The 18,120-nt window shown below is 37.7% G+C and overlaps 2 protein-coding genes and 1 long non-coding RNA gene across 6 annotated transcripts; 1 reads left to right on the plus strand and 2 right to left on the minus strand.

Moving 5' to 3' along the window:
• Positions 1-252: 252 nt before the first annotated feature.
• On the minus strand, positions 253-1,014 carry LOC110913243 (secreted RxLR effector protein 161-like). The gene has a single exon (XM_022158090.1). The coding sequence runs from the start codon at positions 1,012-1,014 to the stop codon at positions 253-255; it is 762 nt and encodes a 253-aa protein (XP_022013782.1).
• A 6,882-nt stretch (positions 1,015-7,896) lies between these two features.
• Positions 7,897-9,482, minus strand: LOC110910491 (glutathione S-transferase T3-like). The gene is made up of 2 exons (XM_022155129.2): positions 8,981-9,482; positions 7,897-8,631 (listed from the first exon to the last, which is right to left on the minus strand). The coding sequence occupies exons 1-2, from the start codon at positions 9,465-9,467 to the stop codon at positions 7,898-7,900; spliced, it is 1,221 nt and encodes a 406-aa protein (XP_022010821.1). The 5' UTR covers positions 9,468-9,482; the 3' UTR covers position 7,897.
• A 2,591-nt stretch (positions 9,483-12,073) lies between these two features.
• Positions 12,074-16,944, plus strand: LOC110910490. 4 transcript variants are annotated; one of them, XR_002576209.2, is made up of 8 exons: positions 12,074-12,578; positions 15,184-15,219; positions 15,323-15,424; positions 15,529-15,567; positions 15,652-15,722; positions 16,175-16,337; positions 16,475-16,571; positions 16,678-16,944. It is a non-coding gene; the product is annotated as an uncharacterized LOC110910490 (long non-coding RNA). The 4 variants fall into 4 exon arrangements; XR_004889732.1 differs by lacking the exon at positions 16,475-16,571 and having other exon boundaries at positions 12,076-12,578; XR_002576208.2 differs by lacking the exon at positions 12,074-12,578 and having other exon boundaries at positions 13,625-15,219.
• Positions 16,945-18,120: the final 1,176 nt, after the last annotated feature.

Genomic DNA, 18,120 nt, shown 5'->3' on the forward strand with positions numbered 1-18,120 from the left:
ATTGAACTACAATAGAGACCTTATTATACAATCACTAACAATTTTATTATGGTAAAAGATCTATTGAAAAGTGAATGATCAGAAAGCTACATACCACCTATCTATATATAGGCATACATAAGAAAAGGAAATAAGACAAAATGGTCAAAACAAGCTAGGGAGAAGGCATGGGCAATGGAGAAGGAAAAATGGGTCAAAGAGAGGATTTGTAGGGATTAGGAGACCACATGTAAATTAGCACATTTCCATCTATTAAAATATATAAGGTTCTTTACTCCCCCTCAAGTTGGAGCGTGGAGATCCGTAATGCCCAACTTGCCAAGTAAAGTGCGGAAGCGGGTTGGTACCCAACGGTTTAGTGAGGAGATCGGCAAGCTGCATTGTTGTATCTATTTTCATGGTTTGAATTTCTTTTAACTCGACACGTTCACGGACAAAATAACAATCCATTTCAACATGTTTGGTGCGTTCATGAAACACAGGGTTGTTTGCAATGTGCCTGGCTGCTTGATTGTCACAAAACAATTGTGTCGGTCCTTCTTGAGGGATATCAAGTTCCTTTAAAAGCCATCTCATCCATATAATCTCATTAACCACGGCCGCCATGACCCGGTATTCAGCTTCGGCTGAAGATCGAGAAACCATCGATTGTTTCTTTGATTTCCAGGATATAGGAGCGCCTCCCAAGAGAAGTAAGTACCCAGTTCGTGACCTCCGTGTGAAAGGACAACCAAGCCAATCCGAGTCACAGTAAGTGATGAGGTTGGTGCCGCCCTGCTTTGGTAGAAGAATCCCTTGTCCAGGAGTGCCATTGAGGTAGCGAAGGACTCGATTGGCAGCCTCTAAATGACTAACTCTTGGGTCACCAACGAATTGACTCAAAATACTGACGACATATGCAACATCGGGTCTAGTAACCTGAAGGTAAAGGAGTCTTCCAATTAATCGTTGGTATTGGTTTGCATTGACTTGAGCTTCTTTATCACATTTATCCAATTTCAAATTTTGTTCCATTGGGAACTGACTCGGACGACAACCAGTCATTCACGTATCCTCCAAGATGTCTAAGATGTACTTGCGTTGGCTAAGCACAAGGCCTTCTTTGGTGCGAGCTACCTCGATACCCAAGAAGAACTTCAATACTCCTAGATCTTTGATGCTAAATCGTTTGTCTAGGAAGGTCTTGACATTTCCATATTATTCCCAACTAGTATGACATCCTCAACATAAATGAGTGCAGCCATGAATACTCCGTCTGTCTTCAATAGGAACAAGGAATGGTCCACCCCCGTTTGTTGGAAACCGATTTCAAGAAAGGACTTGGTAAACTTTTGATACCAATTCCTCGATGCTTGTTTAAGACCATAACGCGACTTCTTGATCTTGCAAACACGTTGGTCATTTTGTTTCACAAAGCCTTGTGGGATTTTCATGTATACGTCTTCATGAAGATCTCCATGTAAGAAGGCGTTGTTGACGTCAAGTTGATGAATGTGCCATCCCTTTTTGACCGCTACGGCTAACAAGGTTCGGACCGTGACTAGTTTGGCTACTGGTGCAAAAGTTTCATGAAAATCAATGCCTTCTGTTTGGGTGAATCCTTTTGCCACGAGACGCGCTTTGTGCCTTTCAATTTCTCCATTGGGTTTATATTTTATCTTGTAAACCCACTTCGAGTCGATGGCGCGCTTTCCTTTGGGAAGCTCTTCGAGGACCCATGTTCCATTTTCTTCGAGTGCTTGAACCTCTTTCTTCATGGCCTCGAGCCATTTTGGATCCTTCACCGCTTGGCTAAAACATTTTGGCTCATGATTGGAAGTTATAGCCGCCAAAAAAGCTTTATGATTGTTAGTAAACTTATCATAGGAAATGAAATGTGCAAGAGGATGTACCGTTGGGGACTCTTGATTGGAGGTGGATTGCTCATGGTCAATGGATGGGGGGAGACGGACTTCATAGTCATCGAGATGCTTGGGACGTGACCTGCTTCTTTTTTCTCTTTGTGGTTCAACGGTTTCGAAAGCTTTATGCAAGCCTTCTAGATTGACACTTTGATCATGGGTCGTACCAACTTGGCCCATAGGATTGGGGTTATGTTGTTCCTCGGTGGGATTAGTGGGCTCGGTTTGGGTGTGTTGATCAGTTGGGCTTGTGGGATCGGTTTCATCGGTGTTTTGCGGTTGTAAAGATGGCCCAGTTTCTGGGTCTAAAAGAGGCCCAGATGGATCTAGCTCAATATCCGGTTCCCTTTGTTGTTTCACAGGTTCACTATCCCACCATTTTGGGGGTATACAAATTTCTTCTTCTTCAAGAGTGGCATTTTTGAAAGGGAAAATGTTTTCAACAAATTTGACATCTCTTGAAATAATTATTTTGTTTTGTTTGACCGAAAAAATTTTATACCCTTTTGTGCCCGGTGGATACCCCACAAAAATACTCGGTTTGCCTCTTTCAACAAATTTGTCACCAAGTGTTTCGATGCTCTTATAGTATGCTAGACAACCGAAAACTAGCATATGTTCGTAATCGGGTTTTTGATTGTATAGAATCTCGTAAGGAGTCTTGTTACCTATAACCTCCGATGGTAACCGGTTTATGATGTATGTGGCGGTAAGAATGCATTCGCCCCAAAACCTTGTGGGTAAGTTGGACTCGAATCTTAGGGCCCGAGCCATCTCCAAAAGGTGTCGATGTTTCCGTTCCACCACGCCATTTTGTTGAGGTGTGTGTGGACACGTTGTTCCTAAGACAATTCCTTCCTTTGCATAAAAATTTAGCATGTGAGTGGATGTGAACTCTCCCCCATTGTCACATCGGATTCTTTTTATATTTTTTTCAAACTGCACTTGTATCATTTTATGGAAAGCGATGAGACAAGTGCTTGCCTCGTACTTGTGTTTTAGCAAGAAGACCCACACAGCTCTATAAAATCGTCTACGATTGTCAAAAAATAGCTTGCTCGTGAAAGAGAAGGTGTGCGATACTTCCCCCATACATCACAATGTATTAGATCAAAGCAAACATTGGTTTTAGCAGTGCTGATAGGAAACGGTAATCTTGCAAACTTAGCCTTAACACAAGAATCACAAAAAAATATTTGTTTCAAATGGGTGTTTTTAAGAAAATCAACATGAGTAAGTTTAGAATTCGAAGCATGACCCAATCTATTGTGCCATGTATCAACCGTGGTAGCCATCGCCCTTCTTTGTTCTCCCGTCATCCCCATCTTGTATAGACCGTTCTCGCAACCACCCACTCCGATCAACGTCCTTGTACTCAAATCCTGCATGATAAAAAAATCTGGAAAAAAGGTTATAGCACATTTAAGGTCCCATGTCAGTTTACTAACAGATAACAGATTGCATTTGAATTCGGGAACATGGAGAACATCCTTTATTTTCATGCCATTAGGTAATGTGAATTCTCGTCTTCCTCTTACGGCTATGGCATCATCGTTTGGTATGACAACCGGTGCTTCATAGTTTTTCTTTGTTGTATTCTCGAGCATAGAGTCGTTACAGGTAATGTTTTCGATGGCACCCGAATCAACAACCCACTTACCTCCAACCCATTTACCTTCATGGTTGATGTTACCTGCCATGTTAACGACCGACGTTTCTTCCTCTTTAGCGGTACTCATTTTTTCACCAAAGTTTTTTTTTTTTTGGGAGAGGGGGGGGGGGGTTGTTTTATGTAGGATCGTGTGTTTGCTCTGATACCATAACAATTTTATTATGGTAAAAGATCTATTGAAAAGTGAATGATCAGAAAGCTACATACCACCTATCTATATATAGGCATACATAAGAAAAGGAAATAAGACAAAATGGTCAAAACAAGCTAGGGAGGAGGCATGGGCAATAGAGAAGGAAAAATTGGTCAAAGTGAGGATTTGTAGGGATTGAGAGACCACATGTAAATTAGCACATTTTCATCTATTAAAATATATAAGGTTCTTTAATCACATCAAAAGAAATGGTTAAATCATTTAGTTATATTAAATGTAAAACTAAACGTTTAATGAAAAGTTACATATTGGTCAAACGAGTTGTCTTTAGTGACACACTTGTTGTACACATTGTTGGGCGCAATTCCCGTCCTCGAGCCGATGAGGCAGTTAACATGGACCGACAAATTCGAGTTATGGATTAGTAGCGTTATTTGGTTAAGTTAATTAGAGATAAATTAAATGAGTTATATTTATTTTATAATAGATAGGTTAGATAAACATGTGGGTTTATTATATTATTATCTAATTAGAAAGTTGAGTCCTACTCTAATCATAAAAAAGTCATGTCCTATATAAACCTAATCAAAGTTGTGATTAAGGTTAAGAGAAGAGTAATCAGTTTTGAAAGTTATTCAATTTAAATTCTTTTCTTCAACTAGTCTATTTGTTTACTTATCGACTGGGACTTAACACATAATTGTTCAGAAGTTCGCAACTTGGTCAGTTGATCAGACTACTCAGAATGCAATACTTGGTCGAATCTCAGAATCACTCAAAGCCGGTAACACCTTCGAGTGATCCCAAATATGAGTAGATGAGATCCTAGGATGCTTATGAACTTAACTTAGTTCAGAGACCTTTGGGTCTTTATGAGTTATGAATATAAACATATCTTCAGAACTTATACCTTAGTTCAGATATGTGAAAGTGACTACACAACCTACAACATTTACAACTTTTGATCATGTTTTTAAATGGTGGTTGACTACAATTCACTCGATTAATAAAGAATAAGACGGATGACCGTCATTCCAAATAAGCAAAAGGCATGAAAGTTGCATATTGTTTAACATACTTTGCCTCCTGATTAAAGCCAACCACCCCTTTTCGTTTAATTTATTTAAGTTTTATCTAATAAAGGACTGTTCTAAAACCTAAATGGCATTTTCCAATCCATATTCTTTGTTATAAAAGTATTTTTTTTTTCACTTCCGTGGGTTCTTAGAAGTCTTCCATCTTTCACAAATTAATTACATCTAGCTGGTTATCATCCGCACTTCGAGGCAGGTTTGAAATGTAGATGAAAATATGCAAAATGCGAACGTAATGATAAAAAAACCACAACTTATATTCAAAAGCCACGTAAAAGTTATATCGTTGTTGTACACGAAAGCCAAGTTATTCAAACATAACTTGCATCAAACCGTATATAAAGATAAACACAGCGGCCGCGGATTACAGTGGACCAGTTTAAACGTAGATAAAAAAACATGTAGCAATGGTGTATTTAGATACGAGTGTTGTGCATTTTAAAAAACCGAATGGTTTAAAAAAAAGTTTGAAAAACAATAGGTTTAAAAACAACGTTACAAAAATTCACGTCGAAACGTAAATAAAAATAACTTGCGTGGAATGTTGGTATAAAAAAAGAATCCCATAAATAAATTACGTAACTGGAAATTCATTAAAAACTCAAAATGGTAACTTTATTAAAGTTTAGAGGTTATAGTGTTAATGAGTTAATGAAAAAGAAAAATAAAATAAAACCATAACTATGTAAGACTTGAGGGACAAAATGTTAAACTAACTAAAGATCATAAGACTATCCGCATCAGTGAAAGGCTATCATTTCTACAAACAGTCTAATCAGCATGCCACATCAGCTTTTCACTTATTCTTCCCACAAACACTTTTTACCCACAACAATAACATATATATCCTTCCCACAAACAACCTTATTATAGTTATTTTATTAAATTTAAACTAAATTAAAAAAAAAGGACCCACCATTCCCCCATTCTTCCCCAAGAATCCTTAAGAATGAACACCCTCCATGTCATCCTCTACAACACCCACTAATCCATCTCTCTCACAAATGCCCTCCACATAGGCCAAGAATCACCTACAAACATCCTTGATGTGGCAAAAACAAAAAGATATAAAGTTAAACAAAAAGATATAAAGTTAATCAATAGCATACGTTTGGTATAATTAAACTCCAATTCAATTTAAAAAGATGACGACGACTCATGATGTTAGTTTAGAGAAGCATCCTTTATATTGTTACCAACGCTAATAAAAGAGAACATTGATATAGTGTGTCACTCACCTGTGTTGTTAAAGAACATTGTCATTTGTACTCTTACTTTGATAGTGTGTCATTAGTGTCATCATTCGTTTAACTTGTTCCTATACTTTACATGTATATACTTTAATACGAATGAATTGCGGCTCAAGCTAGTAGTTTGATAAGAATATTTAGCGAAGTTGAAGACAAGCTAAAGAAGTAACCAAAAGCCCTGAAGTGGTGTAACGTCAAGTTATAAATCAGCAAGGAACGCGTCCACTCAATCAAGGGCGTATCTTTGTGTGGGCGGGAGGGGGCGGCCGACCCCCCGAATTTTGTGCTCATTAGTGGAGAGTATGTGGTTTTCGTATAGAAATTTTTGGATATATACGTTTTTGACTCCCCGGTTTTATAAGAAAATTTGGTATATACTTTTTCGACCCCCCGATCGGAAATCTCAAGTTTCGCCATTGCACTCAATAATGGTTTGAAATGGCCTTATCGATCTGGTCGACCTATGCCATTGGTGCCTGGTAAAAAAACCTTTCTTTGTACTTTTTGTATCCGAAAGTGGATTGATACCGGTATATTTACAGACAATAACACATATAAGCAAGTTGATTATCACAATGTAATACAGCCATTGTTAAAATAAAAACGATGTTACACAACCGGTATCTTTGGTCTAGTGGTTACTCAGACCACCTGTAGTGGGACGCCCAAAAACGCCCCCCCCCCCCCTCAATTACAGTAGGCGTTATTTGGCGTTATTTTTGAAAAAAAAAATGAAATTGGCGTTTTAAATAAAACGCTGAAAATTGCATAGGGGGGAGAGATGACCGTTGCCAACGGTCAATTGTTTAATATTTTTATTTTTTTTAATTCCAAATTTTACCCACTATATAAATAATACCCACTTCTTCCTATTTTTTATAAAAAAAAGTCACACTTTCTCTCCTACTTCTTCTATATTTTATACAAATATGCATCCATTCCGACCCCCCTTTGGTGTTCCCGCAAGACCCATGAACCCCGAACACAACCCAACCGCAACACCCGTATAACCTTCAAGACATGGACCCGAGCGTTTTAACGTACGCGGCTTACTTGAGTGGCGCCACTCCGTTCATCACCAAAAAATTCGAGAAAAATATGGACTCTAGATCATCTTCTTTTTTTTTTTAACTTATTTTTTTTTTGGTTTTTTTATTTTCTGTTTTTTTTCGGGTTTTTTTTTTTATTTCAAGTAATGTAATTTTTATTTTAAATTAATGAAGATTTTTGTGTTTTAAATTAAAAAAAAATAATTGTGAAATGATTGCATGGGCGTTATTGGGCATTATTCCCATTACGCCACTTTTGCAATAATATCCCATGCTGACTGGACTGCCACGTGTCGCAAAACGCCCCATGATAGAGGCATTATTTGGCTTAACCACTACACATGGTCTCACGCCTAACCTGCACGCCCAAACATGTTTTATATATTTCCTATATTTTTTATTGTATTTGGGTCAGTCTCATGGCCTAGTTGCGACATGGCTAGTGCATAGTTTCGTCAAACCACTTATTTAAATCTAAGGGTGTAAGGGGCACTCCCCTAAGAGGGGAGTCCCCTCTCTTAGGGCATGTGTAGTCATAAAGCCCTTTTAGGGGCGTTATGTGACATGTGGCATGCCACGTCACCCCGGGGCTTTATGGGGCGTTATGAATTTTGAGGCCGTAGTCATAAAGCCCCTGTGTAATCATTACTCATTTTTTAATTTTTATTTTTTTAATTCATTTTGTAATTGTTTTAAAAATAAAATTCATTTCATTAAATAAAAAAAAGTACAATAAAATAAAAAAAACATAAAACTAGCATAAAAAACATTACACAATCAAAGATTATATTTTTTTTCAATCCGCTCCTTTTGTGCCAACGCCATTTTCAAAGCTTTTCCCGTTAAGTGGTCATGCGGTTTGGAGTAGAAGTCAAAGTCGTGAGCCCATTGTCGATCCCGCATAATCTCCGTAACTTTTTCGTTCTCCTCCAAACGTTTGTTACCGAGTTCGTGTATGTCTTGAAGCCGCTTGTTTATCTCCGAAAATGCGTGACTCATATCCGTTCCCATAGACATCGACGACGACTCGGGTTTTTTCGCCCGGCTTTTTCTTCCGGGCGGTCTTGGTAGCTCCTCCACCGGCTCGTCATCCGGAATATCCTCGTCCAAGCCGATGTTTCGAGCGTCGGAGGTTGGCGTTTCGGGTTCACCCGACTCGTTTGTTTTGGACCTCTTTGATGGCCGTGTATTTCCCGAACGACCACTAGGAGTAGTTACGACGGCCCATTTGGGGCTATGGCGAAGGATTTGCCAACACTTCATGTACGGGAAATGGCCATTAGCGTTCGTATACTCGACCACTGCCTCTTGCGTAATGTCTTCATCGCTACTTCCACTTTTCCATCCGGAATACAAGCGTTGGTACACGGTTTGAAAGTTTGTGCACCTCTTGTTTATATCGGTCCACTTCCCCGATATAGAGTCCGGTAGGCGGTATTCTCCCCTACCCATGAGCTCGAAAAAGAGTTCTCGTATTCGGTTCCAAAATACGGTTTTACTTTGATTGTTTGCTACACACAAAACAATATTAAATGTTAGCTCAAAATTTAAAAAATAAAATCTGGAAATAATAAAAAACAGAAAAAAAAATAAAAAACAGAAAGTAATTAAAAACAGAAAATAAAACTGGAAATAATAAAAAACAGAAAAAAAAAACATAAAATAATAAACATAAAATAATAAAACAGAAAATAAATAACAGAAAATTATAAAACAGAAAATAAAAAAAAACTGAAAATAAAAAAAACAGAAAAAAAATTTAAAAACAGAAAATAAATAACCGAAAATAAAAAAAAACAGAAAAAAAAATATAAAAACAGAAAAAAAAAATATAAAAACAGAAAAAAAAAATAAACATACCTATGACCGGGTCCTCCGAAACATCGATGAAAGCGCGGGTTAACGCATACTCCTCTTCGGGCTCCCACGTTTGCACATTTTTTTTCGTTCGGGTGTTGGTTTCAACTTTCTTTTTATGTGCCCGTTTTGCTTTTCCATTTCCTTTTTGCGTCTCCGGTTGCGTATCCGGTACCTCGGGTTGCGTCTCCGGAACAACATCGGGTTCGTGTAGTGGGGAGCCGAACGCTTGAGCCGACCCAAACGCTTGAGACGACCCCATCCCATCCATGTTTTGACTTGGGTTCCACCCGTAGAGATTAGGGTCCCATGATAGCGGTTGGTTCAAAAGATTCATGAACCCGGGACTTTGTTGATTGTAGTCGAGAAAACCGGAGCCGAAAGGATTGGGTCTAGTGGGAACCGGTGCCACGGGACGAGTAGGATTGCCACTTTGGTTTGTGTCCGCACTAGATCGCGGAGGAATGAAGCCCCGGTTGAATGGATTCATTGTATAAAATATGAAGAATTGTAAAAAAATTTGGGAGAGATGAGAGTTTGAATGTGTGTGGTAAAAAAATAAAGAGATGAGATTGATTTTAAAGGAAAGTTGAAAAATAAATTGATTTTTTTTTAATGAAATTGACCGTTTGTAACGGTCATAATATTCAAACCATTTCTCTTCACGCCGCTATTATTATCGCGCTGGACAAAAATATTCGAACATAGCGCCCGGGGGGGCGGTGTTCCAGGCGCCATAATGGCGCGATCATGGGCTAAAGCGCCCCAGTACACATGACCTTACGCATAAACAATCCTCGTGTGCCACGTCAACTCCCCTCTTAAACTCACCTAACACCCTAAATTGATGGCGGCACCCCCCTCTTAGGTGACTTGGTTTTTTATTAAAAAAAAAGCAAATTTTTCATTGATCCAACCCTTCCCTCTCTCCTCCCTCTCTTCGGTGAACTCCCACCGATTTTGGTCCCTCTCTCTACCTCACCGCCTTGATGGCGGCACCATCACTAATCGGCAAGCATGTCCCCGAAATGACTCCCCGCATACGCCCCGATCCCCCAAAGAGCTCATTGTAATATTCTTATGTTTGAATTTGTTAAATAAATTTTTAAATGTATAAGTTTAATATATGTATTTTAAAGATGTATTATAATTTTTTATATTTAATACAGTTAAAAAAAAATATGATTCTAATAACGGTTACAAAAAAAATAAAGAAACTAATCCTCGTGACATTTATCAATAAATAAATCATAATGAATAAACAAATGTTAATAAAGGTTCAATAATAAGTAGGGATATTCAAAAAAATCCGTATCTGAAATATTCGAAAATCCGTATCCGAAACCGAATCTGAAATTTTGGATATCCGAAAATTCGGATATCCGATAACCGGATAATCCGAATTTTCGGATTCGGATATTAATTTCAAATTTTTTTTTATATTTTTTTATAAATTCAGATATCCATTTGGATATCCGAATCCGTATCTGAAATTTCGGATATTCGAAAACCGGATATCCGAAATTTCGGATACGGATTACTATCCGAAATTTTCGGATATCCAAAAACCGGATAATCCGATCTTGAACACCCCTAGCCAGTAGCATAATTACGTTTATGTTTTACGAGTTTTTTTTTTTTTTTTGGATCACTAACGGACAACTAGAGTATCATCGTGCCACTAGCGAAACCACCCGATCATATCCATCTCCACTAGCCAATAATGCCTATACACCAATTCAAGACGAAACCCATGACCTAATGGTCATAAGACTTATCATATCACCAAGATGACACTAGGCTATAATGCCATGAACTCTATTTTATGAGTACAGTCTCATATTCTTTGTTGAACTTTTAAGTCTCCAACGAATGCTCACTGTGATCCAACTCCCATTTTGATTCGTCATTTGACTTTGTAGAACCCTTTCGTGAGCAGACAACCACTTAATTTCATGCCATTTAGGGCCAGTAGCATAATTACGTTTCTCGTTTTAAGTGTATAGTATCAAATTCTTTGTTGGTATAAGGACATGTGTAGTCGTAAAGCTCTTGTGGGGCGTTATGCGACAAGTGACGGATTGTGTAAGAGAGGGGCTTTTTAGGCTATACGGTATGGGGATCGGCTTTGGACCGTCCCCTACCGTCGCCGATCCAACCTCCATGCCGCCCCCCTCCGTCTTCATCCCGTCCCGTCTTCACCGTCGACATACCGACGTCCAGGACGATCCAAATGGTGGGCCCCCTTTTGTTTGTTTGTTTGTGAATGGGATTTGTACAATAGGCTTTAATACTTGTACATAATTTTGTGGGGTAGGATCATCTAGGACCATCCTCCCATACCCTCTAGTTTAGTGGGATGGACCATCCTTGGGAGGACTATGACGTGACGCCTACGTGGCGGATCATCCTCCATTGGAGGACCATCACCATACCATCTAGCCTTATAAATTGAGTGAGTAGGGGGTTATATATGTATGTATATGTGTGTAAGAGAGGAAAGATTCATTACGCTGCTATGCTCATCACACCGCTCCAACTTTCTCCCCCATAGTGCCCTCTGTATTGGTGTTGGCAGCGCTATGCCCATTTTTTCCTTGTGATGGCGCCCCATTACGGACGTCTAAAGAATGCTCACTGTGATCCAACTCCCACTTTAATTCGTATGAGTAGTTTGGGATTCTCGAGATCACTTGTCAGTGAAGACATTGAACAAGAGACTGCACAAACACATAATTTGTTAAAGGTACAATTGTTTCTTTATCCCTTTTCTTTCAAAGCGGGTGAGCACACTACTTGTTTTCTTGCTTCCTTCGAGTCCATGAAACAGAGAGTGTAAATTCTGTATCAACCAAAGTGTAACTTTACTCTTGAAACTGATAATGAAGTCCCTGTTGAGGCCCAAGAGATGAATATGTCTTGTTCTGGTTCTCTCTTTTTGTAATTTTGCCCAAAACCCAAAACCTATTTATTACTTTGGTTTGGTTGTAAATGAGCTTTTATTTGGCCTGTTTTTTTTTTTTTTTTCTCGAGTAAACTGCCATTTTGGTCCCTGTGGTTTGGGCATTTTTGCCATTTTAGTCCAAATCTCAAACTATTTAAATCTGGGTCCCTGTGGTTTCGTTTTTGTTGCCATTTTAGTCCAAAAGTTAAATTTGGCCAGATTCCTCAACTTAAACCCTGATATTTTGTCTTTATCCTCAAGGGTATTTTAGTCATTGTAGATTTATTATAACTCAATATTGATTAAAAATAATAAAACCCAAAAATCTTAAACCACTCATCTTCCTCATTTCACCCAACTTCAAAAACCCTAATTCATAACCAACCACCATCACTCTAATCATCCACCACCTCCACCTGTTGTGTCTTCTTCATCGTCATCAAACGTTTTCAGATCTACAACGAATCTGGTGGTCTGTGATGAACGAAGTAGAGAGGGGGAGATGAAGATTTGTGCAATTAACAAATCAGATCTGAAAGTTGTAATTTCCATATGTTTACTTAAACTAATGAGAGGAATTGCTTGCAGGGGAGCAATTGGGCAGCCGCGATTATTGGTCCCTGTTGCCTTAGTCATGATCTATAACCGGTGGAACGAGTAAGCCTTTGTTTCTACTTTGAATCCAAAAACTATTTTCACTTGAAAAAGACTCTTTTTCAGTTACCACATCATTGTACCTCTGTGGAACAAACCCATTTGCAAAACACAATCTTTACCAAACCCCAGATGAAAAAACAATTCAAAAACCAAAAAAATTACAAATTTCAAGAATCACACTTACAAAAAAATAGAATCTTGGAAATGGATTCTAGAATCTTGATCAGTTGAGCGAAATATCCTCTGCAAATCACAAATTTTGCAACTTTCTCTCTCTACAATCTCTCACATTCACTGTTTCTTGTTTGATAAATGATAGACTATTGGGTCATCTTGTTCCGTATTATAATGCAGACATTTGGTAGCTAGAGAATGAGTGATGGACTGTAAAAATACTTTTATGGTCGTGCGTTTTGAAGGTGGAGGTTTGATAGGGATCGTTTTGATGGTGGGTGGGGTTAGAGAGAGAGAAGAGAGAGAAAGAGGGGGGTTTAGAGAGAGAGGGGGAATGCATAGTTTTGAGTTTATTTTATTTTATTTATTTATATATTAATGACAAAATGACTATTTTGCCCCTATGCAAAAGGACAAAACTTAAGGGTTTAAGTTGAGGAATCTGGCCAAATTTAACTTTTGGACTAAAATGGCAACAAAAACGAAACCACAGGGACCCAGATTTAAATAGTTTAAGATTTGGACTAAAATGGCAAAAGTGGCCAAACCACAAGGACAAATATGGCAGTTTACTCTTTTTTTCTCTGAGGGCATGTTTGGCTAAGCTTATTTAAGTTATCGACTTTTGGAAAAAAGACTTATTTACTTATTACTTTTTGAAAAGGAGTTTTTAAAAAAAGTGTTTGGATTAGTTTATGAGGTGGGAAAAGCCAATAAGTCAATAAGTTGTTTTTTTAAAAATTGTTTGACTTAGTTTATTGATGTAAAATGAAGCTAATAAGTCAATAAGTTAGTTCAAAAAGTCATAACATTCTAACTTTTCAAAAATGACTTTTTCTCCTTCTCAAAAAAAGTCATTTTGAAAAGGACTTTTGCATTTGCCAAACACTAAAACTCCTTATTGGCTTTTTGATTAAGTTAATAAATTGGTTGGAAAAGCTTAGCCAAACATGCTCTAAAACATAACTATTATAGTGGCTTTTATATACAAAAGACTAGATAAAACTACATTTAACCAGATCCCTTTTTTACTCTTGTGTTGAATTTTGATTCTGAAGTTTGCTCCAATGTTTCTCCTGTGGATCGGTGAAATTTTTCCCCATTTTCGGGATGAAGTGTAAGTTTCAATTGAAACAACACGTGCTAGGGTTTAACACTGGTTAAAGGCGGTCAAACGTGCATGTGCTTTATACACCGATGTGAATTGTGAAGGCACTGTGGGGGAGGGTGGTTTGTTCCCCACCCGGGGGCGAGACTTCACAGGCTCTCGGCTCTCCCCGGCTGCCTTGTAGTTGTTTTTTTTTTTTTTTTTGAACGGCCAACAAAAACGTTTTATCCCTCGTGTGTGTGTGTCAGAATGAGGTTAGTTTAAAAAACTGTGTATTTGTTTGTTTGCTTATTCAACTTAACGGTGTGTTCCCGAGTTAAAAATCCCTCCCCTCCCCTCTATGTCTTTTCAAATTGGAAAGACTATTTTCAGGCAAAAAAAACCCCATTTTCCCTCCCCTCCCCTCCCCTGTTAAGTGGATCTCTGAAACACAGCCTAATAGTAATAGTAATTAGCAACCACGGCAGATAATTTACGCGTCAATTGAAAGTTTGCAACAAAATCACACCAGGATTGATTTATAACAGGAAGTCTAGTTCAGTTAAAACGAGCTCTAATCTTTTCTTGCTACTGATTGATAATTTGTTCTACAGGATGCATTTTTCCAGTGAAACCGCAATGCGTCACTGACCAACAATGCTAGTGAAATACCCCTGTTTCCCTCAGAATGTATACTTAAGACTTTTTGGGGTTAAACATTCTACTTTTCAACTTCACCGCATATATAAATCTTTTAGATTTTCTAGAAAGGATTTTCACAAACTGCATCAATATATGTAACTAGCACCAATTATATAAAGTTCTTTAATGATATCCACTTGAATCTTGAATCAATTATGTAGGCGAAGAAGACACTCCCTGGATTCCAGAGGAGGAAATATTACTGCAGGATGTCGTGAATAGCTAATATTACTGCAGCATCTGTCATAAATATTTATTCCTAGCTTAATCTTATATCTTTTTTTTTTTGACGCGGCACGAAGCTAACACGAAATCCGTAGGTTTGGGTTGACCCCATTACTTTGACATCTTTTTAATAGTCTGTGTTTTATGTCGTAATTTAAACCAATTAGGTATTTTATGTCAGAACTTGAAAGATAGAGAAATAAGCTGGGTATGATAATCTTTATCTTTATTCACATGCATATACACATGTAGCAAATTTGTTGATCCAATGTAGCAAGTTTGATGAATCTTGATTCTTCCTTTGTTAAAGTTTCTTATTTGATTTTACTTCTTATTTAGGATTTTTTTATTACAGTACCCAATGTTTGAAACCCTAATTACAAAGAACATATTAAAATTGGGCCCATTTGAATGCAGAAACTGAAGCATCTTGCGGTTTTAGGGATTCACCAGGTAATTTTGCTCTTTTTTTTGCATTTTCGGTGGGATTAATCAGCTTTTAGGATTTTAATTTATCATATATTACTTTAATTTCATACGATTTCAACTGTTCTAGAATCGGAATCTTCCGATCACCAGCAACAACTCGCCAACAAGGAGGCGGTTATCGGAGATCTGTACACTTTGGGCAGCTACTATATTCTCCATTTAATTTCAGGTAACTGCCACGAAAATTTTATGCAAAGGCATGAACCCATAAATTGTAAAGGGCTAAACATTTGGGGATATCATTTTTAAAAATGGTACTCGTTTCTTTTGTAGGTCATAAAAGGCACAATGTGAAGGCCATAGTTGTTACATGTAATGTTAATGCTTAAAAACTTGATTGTTTTTTTAAACCATTAGTTGTAATGTGAACTTAATACTTTAATATGATTGGCGCAGGTGCAAAAGGCAAATTTTCTGGTGGTTTTGACATCAGTGCATTTGGTGCACTGCACTGCAGGAAGGGAAAGGTATGAATATTGTATACATTGCGTCCTGTCTGTGTGTCAACTAGATATGGATATTAGGTGGTTTGACGGGTCAAAATGGGTCATTTATATATGAATCGGGCCAAGCTGACCTTACTTTTTGCAACACCTTTTGTCCTAGCTTTTGAATAATTTTTATAAGTTATGATATAGCTTTTGAATGAAATGAATTAGGAGGTTTAATGTTTGATGCATCAGGGGTATTTCCGTCTTTTTTTTGTTAACTTAAAAGGGAAATTCGGTCTTTTCAGGGGTATTCGGCATTTTTACATAAAGTGAAAAAGACTGAATTGTCCTTTAAAGTGCGGGGACATAATTATTTAACGTAAAATAAGCTTGACATTAAACTCTTTATTTATTTTTTTTTCCCTCTAATTTATAAGGGGTTTGTATTTGTCTTACCAAAGTGGCATGTGGTTCCTTCTGTTTTACAGAGATAAAAAGAAAGAATGTGCTTCAAATCAAGCTGCTTATTACCCTATTGGTGTTGACGTATTCTTATCTCCCCGTAAGATTGATCATATTGCACGCCTGCTTGAACTCCCAAAAGTTGAATCATCTGGAAAAATCCCTCATTTGCTTGTTGTAAATCTTCAAGTATGTCCCTTCTAACCATTAATTTTTTATTTCATCTCGTACATAAAAAAAAATCATAAGGTCAAATTTCGATGCGTATGCATTTTTAGATTCGTTTACCTTTCTACTTAACCAGATTTTTTATGTCTATAAATTAGATACCTTTAAACCCCCTACACTATTTCAAAATGAATATGACGGAAAAGGAATGAGTTATGTTTTGAACTTCCGCTTCATTTTAAAGAAAATATCAGGGTAAGATGGTCAATTGGTCATGTCTCATTTTCTCATCGTTCAAGCTTTCATATGGTTATGATAAACATTTTATTTCGAGTATTTATGTGTTTTATAATTTTGATAGAAAATAATTGATGATGAGGTGGAAAGGGTTAGAGGTTTCCCGGTAGATACAATTGCACCCTGCAGGGAAAGATTGAAGATCTTGGGCCGACTCACAAACTTAGAGGATCTTCAGTTGAGTTCCGCTGAAAGGAAGCTTATGAGTGCTTATAACAAGAAGCCCTTTCTCTCACGTCCCCAACATGAATTTTTCTTGGTAGATATATTTATTCCACGTTTTTTTTATCTCATGGTACTTTTTGACGTATATTAAGTATTTTTTTATTAATACTTAAGACCCCATTTTGAGTAACACAAAGAACTGTACATGTGGTAATACGGCACGAGGATTGGCTGGGTTACGGGTCAAAACGAGGTCAGGTTGTAAGGGTCAAACGTTTAAGTAATGTTGAAATGGGTCGGGTCAGCTTGTGCTGACCTGTATACACTTAGTCAAGTTTTATATTTTTCGGGGATGATGTGTTGATTATAAGTACTGTTAAAATATATACACATAAGGGTTAGCCGTAGGCTCAATATCTAAGCCTGGTAGAGTTCTTGGTTCATAGTCTATATGCTATATACATTTACTCGCCTCTCGGTAATATAGAATATAATTATGAATTATGATCTCATAAACACATCTTCACCAAAAAATAATATTATTGCAATAATGGCTTTAATTTAAGTCTTTTAATAAAACCCGTTTGACCCATTTGATATATTTTTGTTTCACCATCTACCCATTTACAAGTAGGTGGATGGATACCAAGTGTCACCTCTAAAGAACGAGTAAATTGCCATTTTAGTCCCTGAGTTTTGTCCAAATTTGCCAGTTTAGTCCAAATAGTTTTTTTTGTGCATCTGGGTCCCTGACTTTTACATTTTGTTGCCATTTTGATCACTTTGCCTAACTCCATCCAAAAACTCCATCTTTAACCAGGGGTATTTTGGGGATTTTCATTTTAAATGCTTTTAATTGCCATTTTGATCCAATTCCAAAAAATCAAAAAAATTCCAAAAAATCAAAAAAAATCCAAAAAATAATAAAAATTCCAAAAAATCATAAAAATTCTAAAAAATCCAAAATATTCTAAAAAATCCAAAAAATCCGTTTTGGCGCGAACCGTTCGACCCGTACCGTTTTGAAGCTGAACCGTTTCGACGCGAACCGTTTCGACCCGTACCGTTTCGAAGCCGAACCGTTTCAAGCCGAACCGTTTCGACCCGTGCCGTATCGAACCGAACCGTGCCGTATCGAACCGAACCGTTTCGAGCTGAACCGTTTCGCACCCAAACCGTTTCGAGCTGAACCGTTTCGACGCGAACCGTTTCGACCCGTACCGTTTCGAAGCCGAACCGTTTCGACCCGAATCGTGCCGTATCGAACCGAACCGTTTCGAACCCGAACCGTTTCGAGCTGAACCGTTTCGACGCGAACCGTTTCGACCCGTACCGTTTCGAA

This window comes from Helianthus annuus, chromosome 3 (genome assembly GCF_002127325.2).
Source record: "Helianthus annuus cultivar XRQ/B chromosome 3, HanXRQr2.0-SUNRISE, whole genome shotgun sequence".
Classification (NCBI taxonomy): domain Eukaryota; kingdom Viridiplantae; phylum Streptophyta; class Magnoliopsida; order Asterales; family Asteraceae; genus Helianthus; species Helianthus annuus.

Bases quoted from the DNA above. Each gene is read 5' to 3' on its own strand.
- LOC110913243 (XM_022158090.1), bottom strand. From the start codon at position 1,014: ATGGAACAAAATTTGAAATTGGATAAATGTGATAAAGAAGCTCAAGTC.
- LOC110910491 (XM_022155129.2), bottom strand. From the start codon at position 9,467: ATGAATCCATTCAACCGGGGCTTCATTCCTCCGCGATCTAGTGCGGAC. The intron at 8,632-8,980 runs GTATGTTTATTT...TTTTGTGTGTAG, and splicing joins TTCGGAGGACCCGGTCATAG to CAAACAATCAAAGTAAAACC.